The sequence below is a fragment of the Embiotoca jacksoni genome, unplaced genomic scaffold (genome assembly GCF_022577435.1).
Source record: "Embiotoca jacksoni isolate LCO1_2020_lvr unplaced genomic scaffold, fEmbJac1.0.p SCAF_73, whole genome shotgun sequence".
Classification (NCBI taxonomy): Eukaryota; Metazoa; Chordata; class Actinopteri; family Embiotocidae; genus Embiotoca; species Embiotoca jacksoni.
The window spans coordinates 750,001-762,500 of NW_027185429.1; the positions used below are offsets into that span (position 1 = coordinate 750,001).

Genomic DNA, 12,500 nt, shown 5'->3' on the forward strand with positions numbered 1-12,500 from the left:
CACACACACACACACTCACACACACACACACACACACACACACACACTCACACACACACACACACACACACACTCTTTCACACACACACTCACACACACACACACACACACACACACAGTTTATATTGAAACATTTCTTTGTGTCTGAGTTTCTTCAGAAGTTTACAACATGACTGAATGAATGAATCACAGAAATAATGGATATAAAAGAAGTTTCAAGGTTTTTTATTTGATCAATTCATGATACTAAAGATTTATCTGCTTTAATTAATCTTTGTTTTATTATAAACAAGTTATTAACTGGTTATTAAAGGGCTCCTCCAACGTGATAATCCATCAGTTTCCTGCAGGAAGTTGGTTGGTGGAGACGTTGACCTTTGTGACTGAAATAAACACAGACATGATGCCTGTTGTGGTGCGTTCGAGGTCTCCGGGACATACAATCGCTGTGAGGTAAAAGTCATGTTGTGTTCGACAGTTTAAACTTATGAAATGAATTTAGAATCTAGAAAAAACAACGAGTCACGCTGAGTATCTTTAAAAAAAAAACATTGATACGAACCAAAGAAGTTCCTCCATGAAACCTTTTTAAAATCCCACTTTCATAAAACCCATTTGAACAAAAACAGAATTACATCACGGTTGAAATCTTTAGTTTTCATGCAGTTTAGAGGGGGAGAGCTTAACTGAACAGACGTTCCCTGAACGCCTCACACTGTTACAGAGACTTTGGTTTCTTCCTGGCAAACTAAAAGTCAAATAAATCAAAAAAATTAAATATAAAAAGCAAAGGCTTTTATTGAAACCAAAATCTGTTTTTATTTTACTAACTTTGTTTTGAAATGGCTAAAAAATTATAAAAATAGCTTTTTATCAAAAAACTCTTCCTTGTTTAACACTTTCTGCTTTATTCTAAAAATAGAAAAGAATAATTTTAAAAATACTTTGAGTTTACTGATTTGTTTTTGACTTCAACAGGACAGTTTTATATAAAGCTCTGCTGTAACAACCTATTAATATCATTTCATAATTAGTCATCACAGTTGTATACTAGTGATATTAAAAGATCATTTTAATCCCACAACAGCTTTAAGATAAACATGACTCGGTGTTTTATTATCATCGAAGCTCTGTCTTGTATCTTTGTGTCAAAATATAATCTTTTATTTTGTAATACTGACGGACAAACATCACTTCCTCCCGTCCGACAGCAGCTTATAGAAACATCTGGATCGGCCGGCAGCGACGTGAAGAGCACAAACAGATAAAACTCTTCCAGCTTCTCGCCGGAGGGACGCCGCCGGGGCTGATGGGAAATACGAAGGCAAACATCTGCGAGTGTGTTTTTCCCTGCATCCGCTCGTCTCTGTCACCTCTCAGGAAACAACAGGAAGCCGTGCTGACGGGGGGAGGAGGGGGGGTCAAGGTCGTCGGGGAGTTCGAGCGTGTGAGCGTTTCATTCATCCACTTATTGCAGGCTGTGAAGGCAACACGGAAAAAACACCTGAATCTGAGAGCTTTTCATGAATAGAAAAGATCAGATTTCAATTTGTTTAAAGGTCCTGAAACTCAACAACTCAACTCCTCCTCCTGTTTCCTTTTCTGATGATTGTGTGACCTTTGACCTCTACTGTAGTGAGGTCCCGCCTCCTGCTCGGCCCTCGACGCCACGTTCTAACCGCGCGATCGCGACTGCTCGGTTTGTAAAAGACATTTCTGAGGTGTTCAGAGACTTTACGTGCGTTCGATCGGTTTATGTTGATGACGGCAGACTTAAAGCTGCTCAGAGACGCTGCAGCAGCTCAACCACATCTGGCAGGAAAATTAAACACATCTGCAGCATGAAAACCACAGAAGAAGAAGACGGAGCAGATCTGCACCATTTAACTGCAGTAAACTGTGATTCTACTCTGAGAGTTTAATATCTGCAGCTTTATGATGTTGATTGATTGATTTCCTGAACTCCTGTTCATCCGAGGGTTTTTTTTCCAACAGTCCTCGTGACATCACACATTAACGCCTCTTTAAAGAAGTTCACCGTGACGTCGCCTCACCTGACGATTATGACCCAAATGATTTCTGGGTTAGATTAAAGTAAACATTCAACCCGAAACAATTTCCTTTCTCTGATTGGATGACATCAGCTGGATGGAAACCAACAACACTTCCTGCCTCTAATCAGGCCGACAGGTGCAGCAGGCCGACTGGATGTTTATGTTTCGTGTCAGTCTCAGTTGGACACGTTTGAAATCTGTACTTCAGAGGAGACGACTTTATACCCTGAGCTCGGACTGCTAGGCAGGAACATCAACAAGCTTCCAATCAGATCCTCCAGTTTACAGGTGTTTACCTACATCTGGAGAAAAATCTGTTCAAATAATTCAAAAGGTTCAGAAAATCTTTCTGTAGTATTCAGAGTTATTGATTAACACGTGAACGTGACCGCTGGTCCGTGAATATCTGTGATGTCACCGCGGACCTGAAACGAGCAGAGAAACACATTTTGGGGGAACAGAAAATCTTCAACACGCCTGCTCACAGTGTTCCTGAGCCCACGCAGTGATTTCCGTGTGCATCACTGTGCTGCGTTCAACAGGAACAGTGTTGGAACCTTTTGAACGACTCCTGTAGAACTAGAGACTCACTGCTAGAAATTCTACTCGTTTTATATTTAGATGTAAATAAGTGTTCAGATTTTTCATCTGCATTAAGCTTCTAGTGGCCGTTAGAGGAACTGCAGCCTGACACTCGTTCAGACTTCGAGGCATGAAAGCAGCTCAGGTTACAGAATTTAAACAGAAAACTGGATTTTATAACACGATTTAGTTTCAGACAGCAGCTGCGTTCAGGGTCAAAGTTCAACTGGAAAGTTTGGTGCTTTTCGGAGGATTTTCTTCTCTAAAGAGACGACAAATGGAGTTCGTCTGACGCCGACTCGCTCTCTCTGAACTTTTTTAGATCACAGCTTAACTTTCCGACACTGTTAATGGCTGTTAATACGACGGCGTGCATAAAAGGAAGTGAGAGACGGGATTAACCCGCCTCAGCTAACATGAAATCACGTAAAACAGCCGCATTAACGCAGCCAGACGCAGCAGCACCTGCAGGGATTACAGCCGTTGTTCACTTCGACTGAGCTCAGATGCTTTTCCTGCTTTAATTCATACTTTGTGATCATTTTCATTCATATGATACAGCTTTAATGCATCTTGAATGGCTGGAGCTGTGGTTGAAATAGGTTTTATCTCTGGGTTTTTGTGCTTTGCTTTCCTGCCGTTGAATTAGTTTGAAGTATTTGACATTTAGACGATGTTTGATCACTTGTCAGAGTTTAAAGAGGAAAGACTCGAGGCTGTTCACGGAGTGTCGTGTATTTCAGCAGATCGTCAGATTCACGATTCAACGACTGAAAAACTCCATAAAACGCAGACTAGACACTCAAACTTAACTCATGACGTCTCTGTTCATTTCCATTTACGTGGCTTTTATTTTATACATTTTGTCGTGTTTAGGGTCAAATTAGTTAACAAAAATAGAAATATCATATATTTGTGTAAAAGTGGAAATATGAACTAATTCAGTGAATATCTACTTTAAATTAAATGATTTCCATAAAATCCTTGAATTGTCCTTAAACATTTAACATCATTAGTTTCCAGTGAACAACAGCAGCATTTAAAATCTCTGTAGGCGTCGACATAACAACACTAACATCCTTTTGCCCTCTCCACCTCAACCGCCACCTGGCCTTGGTAACCATGGGAACCGGCAGAGTGGAGGACGCGGGTCCTTCACATCGCCACGGCGACGCAGACAGATGCTGCTTTCAACGACGACTCAAACAGTAATCACTTTTTCTTTTTTAATTTACACATTCGATCAGTTTGATTTAGTTAAATTAAAGTTAGAAGGATTTTCTCTTCAACAACACGACAAACTGTTAAAGTGTTGATTTAATCTTATCAGGTCATTTCAAAGGGACATTTTTTAAATGTGGCCAGCTGAGATATTTCAGAAGCTAATATAATAATAATATTAATAATAATAACAATAACAATAATATAGTATTAATTATCAGTCCCTCTTTACCATCATTTCCTCCTTAGTTTTTGATCTGAATAATGTAACTTAAGTATTTAAGTTGTTTACAGTTTATAAAACAGCTTTCACAGAATGTTTTTATGTTTAATGTCACATTTGATGTGACATTAAACATAAAAACAGCTCACGATGAAGTTTTTTGCTTTAGTCTGATGTCACCATTTTAAAGTAAAAACTTTTAAACCTACTTTTTATGCTTCGAGTTTTACACATGAACACACAAAGACCTGCAACTCTGCACCTGAATGCATCGTTTCTGAACCGTGTCAGAAACCCAAAACAACGAGCTGAAAGAGGCCAAAACGCAACGCAGCAACCCGTCGGGGTTCATCGGACACGTAACACGATCAGATCAGTCAGCTATCGAGCAGCTTCATCACACAAACCAGGGCAAGTGTGTGTGTGTGTGTGTGTGTGTGTGTGTGGTGTGTGTGTGTGTGTGGTGTGTGTGTGTGTGTGGTGTGTGTGTGTGGTGTGTGTGTGTGTGTGTGTGGTGTGTGTGTGTGTGTGTGTGTGTGTGTGTGTGTGTGTGTGTGGTGTGTGTGTGTGTGTGTGTGTGTGTGTGTTGTGTGTGTGTGTGTGTGTGTGGTGTGTGTGGTGTGTGTGTGTGTGTGTTGTGTGTGTGTGTGTGTGTGTGTGTGTGTGGTGTGTGTGTGTGTGTGGAGGGAACTTCCCTGCTTCCCCACAACACAAACACACAGTAGAGATGTGACATAACTCTGTGGTCTGAACACAAAAGGAGGGAAAAGGACATTTCCAGTGATGATGTCATTTTGTGGGCGGAACCTCGTCCAGCTGTGCTTAAAACCAGCAGGTCCAAAAATGACTTAATATTTAAAACTGTACTTTAAATCCAAGGATTTTAATAAATTAATAAACTAATAAATTAATTATCGACAGATTTTCAAGTTTCCGACGGTACTTGAACTAATCATGTTCACCACATAACTAAATCTGATCTTAAAATTTAGATTTTTCAAGGAAATCAATCTAAATTACATTTAAAATGTGGCCAAAAATAAATCATTGCATCCAGATTGTGTAAAAAAACAACCAAAGCAATTCCAGGAAGCGTTGAAGGACTCGGCTGAGACAGGAAGTCACATGACCAGAAGTCACATGACCACAATTCAAACTTCTGGCTGACGGAGAGCAGAGAAGTAAATATATCAATGAAATAGAGACTCATTCAAAATCTTTACAGAGTTTAGAAACTAACAGAGCACCGAGCTGCTCCTCCAACACACACACACACACACACACACACACACACACACACACACACACACACACACACATACACACACACACACACACACACACACACACACACACTGCTGTGAAACAGGAAGTGGGGACCGCTGACACAGCAACACCAACCAGGAAGTGACATTCATAGTTTTTTGGTTCCAGCGACTGAAATTTGATGATTTCAGTTTGTTTCCGTCTTAAACGACCGTCAGTATATATTTATATGTTATATATACATGTATTATATTATAAATATCTTTGAGTTTCAGACCGTTCTTATGTATAAATATAAAACTCTTTCTTATGACGTCACTTTGGGACAAAATATTTTTTCCGTACGTTTTGATTCAACAAATTCTCGCCGTCGTCCTACATCGAGCTGATCTGATTGATCTGAATGATTTGACTGATCTGATTGATCTGACTGATTTGACTGATCTGACTGATCTGATTGATTTGACTGATCTGATTGGTTTGACTGATCTGACTGATCTGATTGGTTTGACTGATCTGACTGATCTGATTGGTTTGACTGATCTGACTGATCTGACTGATTTGACTGATCTGACTGATCTGACTGATTTGACTGATCTGAATGATCTGACTGATTTGACTGATTTGACTGATCTGACTGATTTGACTGATCTGACTGATCTGACTGATTTGACTGATTTGACTGATCTGACTGATCTGACTGATTTGACTGATCTGAATGATCTGACTGATTTGACTGATTTGACTGATCTGACTGATTTGACTGATCTGACTGATCTGACTGATCTGATTGGTTTGACTGATCTGACTGATCTGACTGATCTGATTGATTTGACTGATCTGACTGATCTGACTGATTTGACTGATCTGACTGATTTGACTGATCTGACTGATCTGACTGATTTGACTGATTTGACTGATCTGACTGATTTGACTGATCTGACTGATCTGACTGATTTGACTGATCTGAATGATCTGACTGATTTGACTGATTTGACTGATCTGACTGATCTGACTGATTTGACTGATCTGAATGATCTGACTGATTTGACTGATTTGACTGATCTGACTGATCTGACTGATTTGACTGATCTGACTGATCTGACTGATCTGATTGGTTTGACTGATCTGACTGATCTGACTGATCTGATTGATTTGACTGATCTGACTGATCTGACTGATTTGACTGATCTGACTGATCTGACTGATCTGAATGATCTGACTGATTTGACTGATCTGACTGATTTGACTGATCTGACTGATCTGACTGATTTGACTGATTTGACTGATTTGACCTTGAAGAACCAAACATCGAAAACGAAGCGAGTGAAAGGAAACACGATGATTTAAAGAGGTGTCAGCTCACTGGACCGTCGGCTCTGTGGACTTAACGAGGTTTTATTAGTGACTTCACTAAAGAACGACTTCATACGGACAAACAGAGAAAAGATCGTGAACTAGCTCGTTAGCTTGTTAGCTCGTTAACCGTTAAAATTTTTCCTTCAAAGATTCAAAGAAGCAAACGTTCACCTGATCACACGGTGGTGAGATCAGGTGAGATCAGGTCTTCAGGTTTCATGACTCGACTCATCGTCACCGGATAAAAACCTCATCGTTACCAGAAGAAGCTCGTCGTCATGACAACTGAGACTCAGAAATCTCCAGTTTCTGTTTTTTCTTTCGGCCAAAACACGTGAAACTTTAGAGGAATTCTGCGACATCGAAAGAGCGTAAATGTACCTTCTGGTCCACGATGGAGCAGACGAGCTCCCTGACCGCCGCCAGCGAGAGGTCGCCGGGGTCAAGGGTCACGGTCTCCCGGGTCAGTCCGATCTGGAGCAGGAAGGAGACGCCGTGGAAGGAGGCGGAGCCGGTGGGGCTGGGCGCCGTCGGGCTGCCGTCGGACAGCCGGCCGCAGACGGTGGCGGGGGGGCTGGGCGACGGCGAGGGGGTGGGCGGGGTCACGCTCTGAGGGAGGGCGGAGCCAGACCTCGGAGAGGCCGGCGGCGGCGGGCTGCTTTCTGCCGACATGCTCGCCGGTGGGAGGAAGTCCTCGAGGAGACGTCAGCCGAGCGGCGTCGCTCTCACTTCACATCTCAACACGGGAAGTTTCCTCCGACTGACGAGCATCTCTGACGTCCAACTCAAAGTCTGAGACCTTGAACGCACCGGTTTAATCCTCGATGGTCTTCAGCACGCCGACTTCTGAGCAGCAAGAAAACGACAGTAAAACGTGCTGATGTGAATTTTCTGTCAGAAACAAAAACAGCCAGTTGAAGAATTAGTCACGAAAGTTCACTTTAAAATGAGAAAATCTACACAGAAATCAGCTGCATGAATAAAAACATCTTCATTATTTAAAATATGGTGTCAGAAAAACACCCAGAACATTTCACATTAAATCTACGATGACAGAAGATAAAGAAAAAGAGCGAGGATTCATACCAGAAAGAAAAACACAGCAAATTTAAGTGCTTTTTATTTTTATCTTTATTGAAGCAACTAATCAATTATAAAAACAGCTTCAGATTATCTGTTGATGATTTCTGGTATCAGTTCAAAGTACACTTTAACTTATAAACATTACTGTGTCATGAAAATATGTCATTTTATTGTACATAAATGATTAAATGACACCATGTTTAAATATAAACTGCTTCTGGCTAAAGCTCATTTATGCATTTTCTTTTCCTTTTTCTTGTTATTAATAAAAAACAAACTACCTTTAAATTATATAGTTCATGTTTTTAATTACAACTAAATGTATTAAACTTAAGTGCATTCGTAGCAACAACAACACATTTTGTCCAAAAATGTGCTTTTAGGAGACGATGATGAATAATCAACTTATCTTCAAACTATTTTTAATCTTGTTACTGATTGTGACTTTGAGGCAGCGTTGAGCCACGATGAGTCTTTACAAACACCATGAACACTTCAGAACATCTAAATGGTGACAAACAGAAAATTATATCTAAAGAACTATAAAATATTTGTAACATTTACAACTAAAACTCTCTTCAGGTCAAATCTGGTGTTTTAGAAAGTAATCCTTTAACTTCATGTTTAAACAACAACAAGCACTTTGTTGATTATTTGATTCATTTTTTATTTGCATCATTTGTAAGAACACATCTTGTCCATTGTCAGTCCAACAACTCCAGATTATTAATGTTAGAAAAGCGTCTCATCTGAGAAACACATTCAAATCCGTGTTATTAATGATCGTGAACATAAATTGGACTTTTTGTACTTTTGATCTTAATACAGCTGGAAACATCTGGATTTCCGTTAATTCGCCGTTATGAACCGAAGTGTATGAAGTTGTAACCGGATCAACCGGCTGCTCGGGTTCATGATGAACAGAAGTTAAATACCTCACGCGACGCCGCGCTGCCTCCTCCGCTTCCAGCGGCGGCTCGACCCGCTCACCGTACCCTCCCGGTCCCGGTCCCGGTGCGTCCGCCGCGCTCGGTCCTCCGGGGCTGCACGCGACGGTAGAGGCGGCCGGTTCGAACCGTTTTTTCGGGTCTCTTCTCTCGACAGACCTCCCGGAGACGCGGCGGTCCGACCGCGCAGCTGCAGCTTCACGCGGATCTGAAGATCAAACACACGAAGTCGGTCTCCCGGCGGCGCGCGCCGACAGGAGGTCTCACTCTGTCGGAGTTTCCGGGGACCGAACAGCTGGAAGACTCGTGGCGCTGACAGCTCCGGAACCATTTGATGGACCAACATCTTTTATTGCCAAACTGCCGTTTCCAAAGCCACTACTGTAGTCACAAAGCTCGCGTGCACTTTTATTTTTCCAGATAGCTCCAATAATTTATGAAATAATTATTATTATTAACACAAAAATGCAGTTTTGACGAGCCATCAGCCAAAAACTGATGCTATCTGTGTGATTTATTTCGGGCTAACAAATGTTAGCTCTGTTGCTTGAATCCAGCGAAAATCTTGAGGCCAAAAAAATATGATCACAAAAAAAACAACAACAACTAAACAAATGCGAGCTAACACTGAAAGAAATCAAATAAATAAAGATCAGAATCACTGATAGTCCCAAACAAAAACAAACTCAAGCTGAAATCAACCAATCAGAAACTGCAGCAGCTTCCATCCCACAGAGGGAGTCAGCGCTCATATCATAGACGATCTTTGTCCAGTTGCGTGTTCAGTTCCTTCCGTTGAGTTTCATGATGTAACTCTGTGGCGCCATCTCCTGGTGGAAACACTGCATTACCCAGAGGGCAATTTCCCGTTACAAAACTTAATACAAAAAAAAAAGACTTTAAAAACCTTAAACTTTAAACTAACAGCAGCGGTTTTATAGTTTATTCAAGAAAATACAACCAACTAATCTGTCTTAATTTAACATTGTTATCCAACCAAAAACTGGTTTCATCACTTGATTATGTTTCACTGTTGAATAATAAGAATAACGTTTCCTGAGCTGCTGTGTGTCATAATAGACATCGTTTCAGTTTCAGGCTCCTTTGATCTGCTTCTATTGTTTAAAGCAGCTGCAGCCAGCTGGAGGTCCTGAAGTTCAGCCCTCAGACAGGAATCAGAGGCAGGATGAGGACCAACACCTCTCACAGGAGCACAATGCAAGCTGGAGGTTAAAGGTCACACAATGGACTGAGTTTAAAATGTTCTTACTTTCATTTATGCTCTGGTAGTTACAAGATTTGTATGTTTGCTTCCTGTATGCTGCTGTAGCGAAAAAATTTCCCCTCGGGGATTAATAAAGTAACTACCTAACCAAAGATTTTGTCCTCGTGAATGTTAAAACAGCCATTTAATTTATCAGTGATTGAATAAATGTGATCATTTCTGTCAATCTGACAATTACAAATACTCAGTTTATTGTAAAGTTTTAGTTTTTGTCCCCCCACTCTTTTCTTTAAGATAACAAACACAGGATTTTAATTGTATTATTATTTTAGACAGAAAACAGTCAAACATTTAGTGGTTAATTTATCAAGTACGCGGACGTCCTGTAGTCCTGTTTTCTGCCAGAGGAGGGCAGTGTTTATCTAAAAGTTCTCTTTAGTCTGATGACTTTGATCACGTAATCACTTCATCTACTAAATAAATCCAAACTCCCACAGGGATGAGAAATGTTTGTTTCTGGATAAAAACCTTCCAGTTCTTCTGTTCTAGCCAAAATAAACAAGGAACAACGAGGGAAGATCAGATTTCCACACAGAGAGTTTATATTCGTTTGATGGATGAACAACAAATAAAAGGTTGTGGAAAGTTTTTGCCTCCAGGAAACATTAAAATGAATCATCTGTAACTGTTTGACCGACTTTATATCGCTGTAGTTACATTTTCAATCTGCTTCTCCTTCATGCACTCCCTAAATACAAAGATTTAAAGGACCTTTCACAACTCCGAACCATTTTTTAAATTCCACTGAGAATTACCGCTGGAAGCCCCGCCCACAAAACAATGCTGCATTCAGGTGCTGTCAGACATATCACATGTTAATATTTGCTGCTTTTTAAAGTCTCTTTTGAACATGGGGGTGTGTGATGCTACAATTTTATAACGCAACACTAGTAGTCGTACTTTACGTGTGTTTTACTTGGCGACATTATTTATTTGTGTTTGAAAACGTGAACAAAAATGGTCATGATAGATTCCCAATCTGCGGTTCCGGGCCCCACAAGGGATCGCGAGAATAATGTATGTAAGTATGATAACGAAGGAAAGTAGAAAATCATATTCCTGTTCAACTAAACTAACTTTTCAGATTTTTGTTTTCTTCTTTTTGTAACTCTAAGAATGACTCATTAAACGAGGAGGACTAAATCTGGTGTCGATCCGGACTGTGAGTGTGAACAGCTCAGAGCCGTGAGGTGTGGTGGTCCCGAGGGAAACATCTGCAGACGCTAAAAAAGCCCAACAAGCCAACAAACCAGCACACAAGACCGAGCGGCTCCGCAGATCGGAGGTTTGATTTGAGGCCGAAGAGGCTTTTTAAAGTGATAATCGTCCTTCGCTTCATACTTTCACAAAGAAGTTGAGAGGAGGCCTGTTTTACACACTTTATTCAGAACTGAGTATCTGCATGGACACGTATAAAACATACATGTTACATACATGATAAACTGTAGTTAGAAGTGTCCTGTTCATTAAAAACAAAGGTTAAATGTCATAATGACATGTCAGGAAAAACATTTATTGTCTGTATGTTTTGTGCCAATATTCTGAATTTGTTTTTGTATACCATCAATTAAAATGAATATAGATAGATAGATTAGAAATTAAAGAGTTGTTGCAGTTCTTGTTTGCAGTTCTGTCGTTCTTACTAATCGGGTAAAATAAAAGTATAACATACACTGTCAATATTATCCATCGTTACGGTAATAAAATCCTAATCTTTGAAACAACGCGAGTGTTTTCATTTCACTTTGTTTAATTTAATTTGAAGATCTGAATATTTCGTTTGTTTTAAAGGCTCCGTCGTTCCCACAGCGCCTTGAAGGCAGCATCACCATACTCTCACGGGATTGGAGGAACAGGGGGAGGAGGGCGTGGTCAACCTTGTGGTAACCTGACACCAACCCCACGCGCGGCTCTGCTGTCCTGTACAGACCAGTCAGTCAATCAGTGAGCAGCGGACCCACGGACCGACGGTAACGGAGCTCCTCCGGTCCTCAGCATGAGATAACTTCGATCCCGTTAACGGTTTAATTCGGTGACCCGGAGACGCTTCGGAGAGATTAACAGCCGGTGGTCTGAAATGGAGGCTGTGAGTCGGTGGAGCCCTCAACAAGTGGCGGACTGGATGAGAGGTAAGGCTGCCAAATGGTGAGCCCTGCTGTTATCTACGGCTCACTTTATGGCAGCTAACGGCTTGTTTTCTGTTTGAATGTGTTTTAGACTCAGATTGACCGACTAGTTGGAAGTTACAGGGAGTTAAAAGGGAGTTAAAAGGAGTTAAAATGAGTTACAGGGAGTTAAAATGAGTTACAGGGAGTTAAAATGAGTTACAGGGAGTTCAGTTTTCTCTGAAAGTTTGGGACCGTGAATTTAAACAGTCAAAAAAAAGTAATATTTAAACTGGTAAAATAAGAGTTTGAGTGTTTTTTAGTTGATCGTCTGTTTTAAAAACCTGTCAATCAGTGTTTGTTGTGTTTTAGCCT

At 40.7% G+C, this 12,500-nt stretch overlaps 2 protein-coding genes across 2 annotated transcripts in view; one reads left to right on the forward strand and one right to left on the reverse strand.

Moving 5' to 3' along the window:
* LOC138215350 (serine/threonine-protein kinase D3-like) overlaps positions 1-8,926 on the reverse strand; it is a 28,237-nt gene extending 19,311 nt beyond the window's left edge. Inside the window, exons 1-2 of the mRNA XM_069177453.1 lie at positions 8,724-8,926; positions 7,087-7,596 (exon numbers count right to left, since the gene is read on the reverse strand). Of these exons, the coding sequence (XP_069033554.1) occupies positions 7,087-7,377 (291 nt within the window). The 5' untranslated portion in view covers positions 7,378-7,596; positions 8,724-8,926. The remainder of the gene's footprint in view (positions 1-7,086; positions 7,597-8,723) is intronic.
* A 3,036-nt stretch (positions 8,927-11,962) lies between these two features.
* cnksr3 (cnksr family member 3) overlaps positions 11,963-12,500 on the forward strand; it is a 79,704-nt gene continuing 79,166 nt past the window's right edge. Inside the window, exon 1 of the mRNA XM_069177487.1 lies at positions 11,963-12,149. Coding sequence (XP_069033588.1) covers positions 12,098-12,149 — 52 coding nt within the window. The 5' untranslated portion in view covers positions 11,963-12,097. The remainder of the gene's footprint in view (positions 12,150-12,500) is intronic.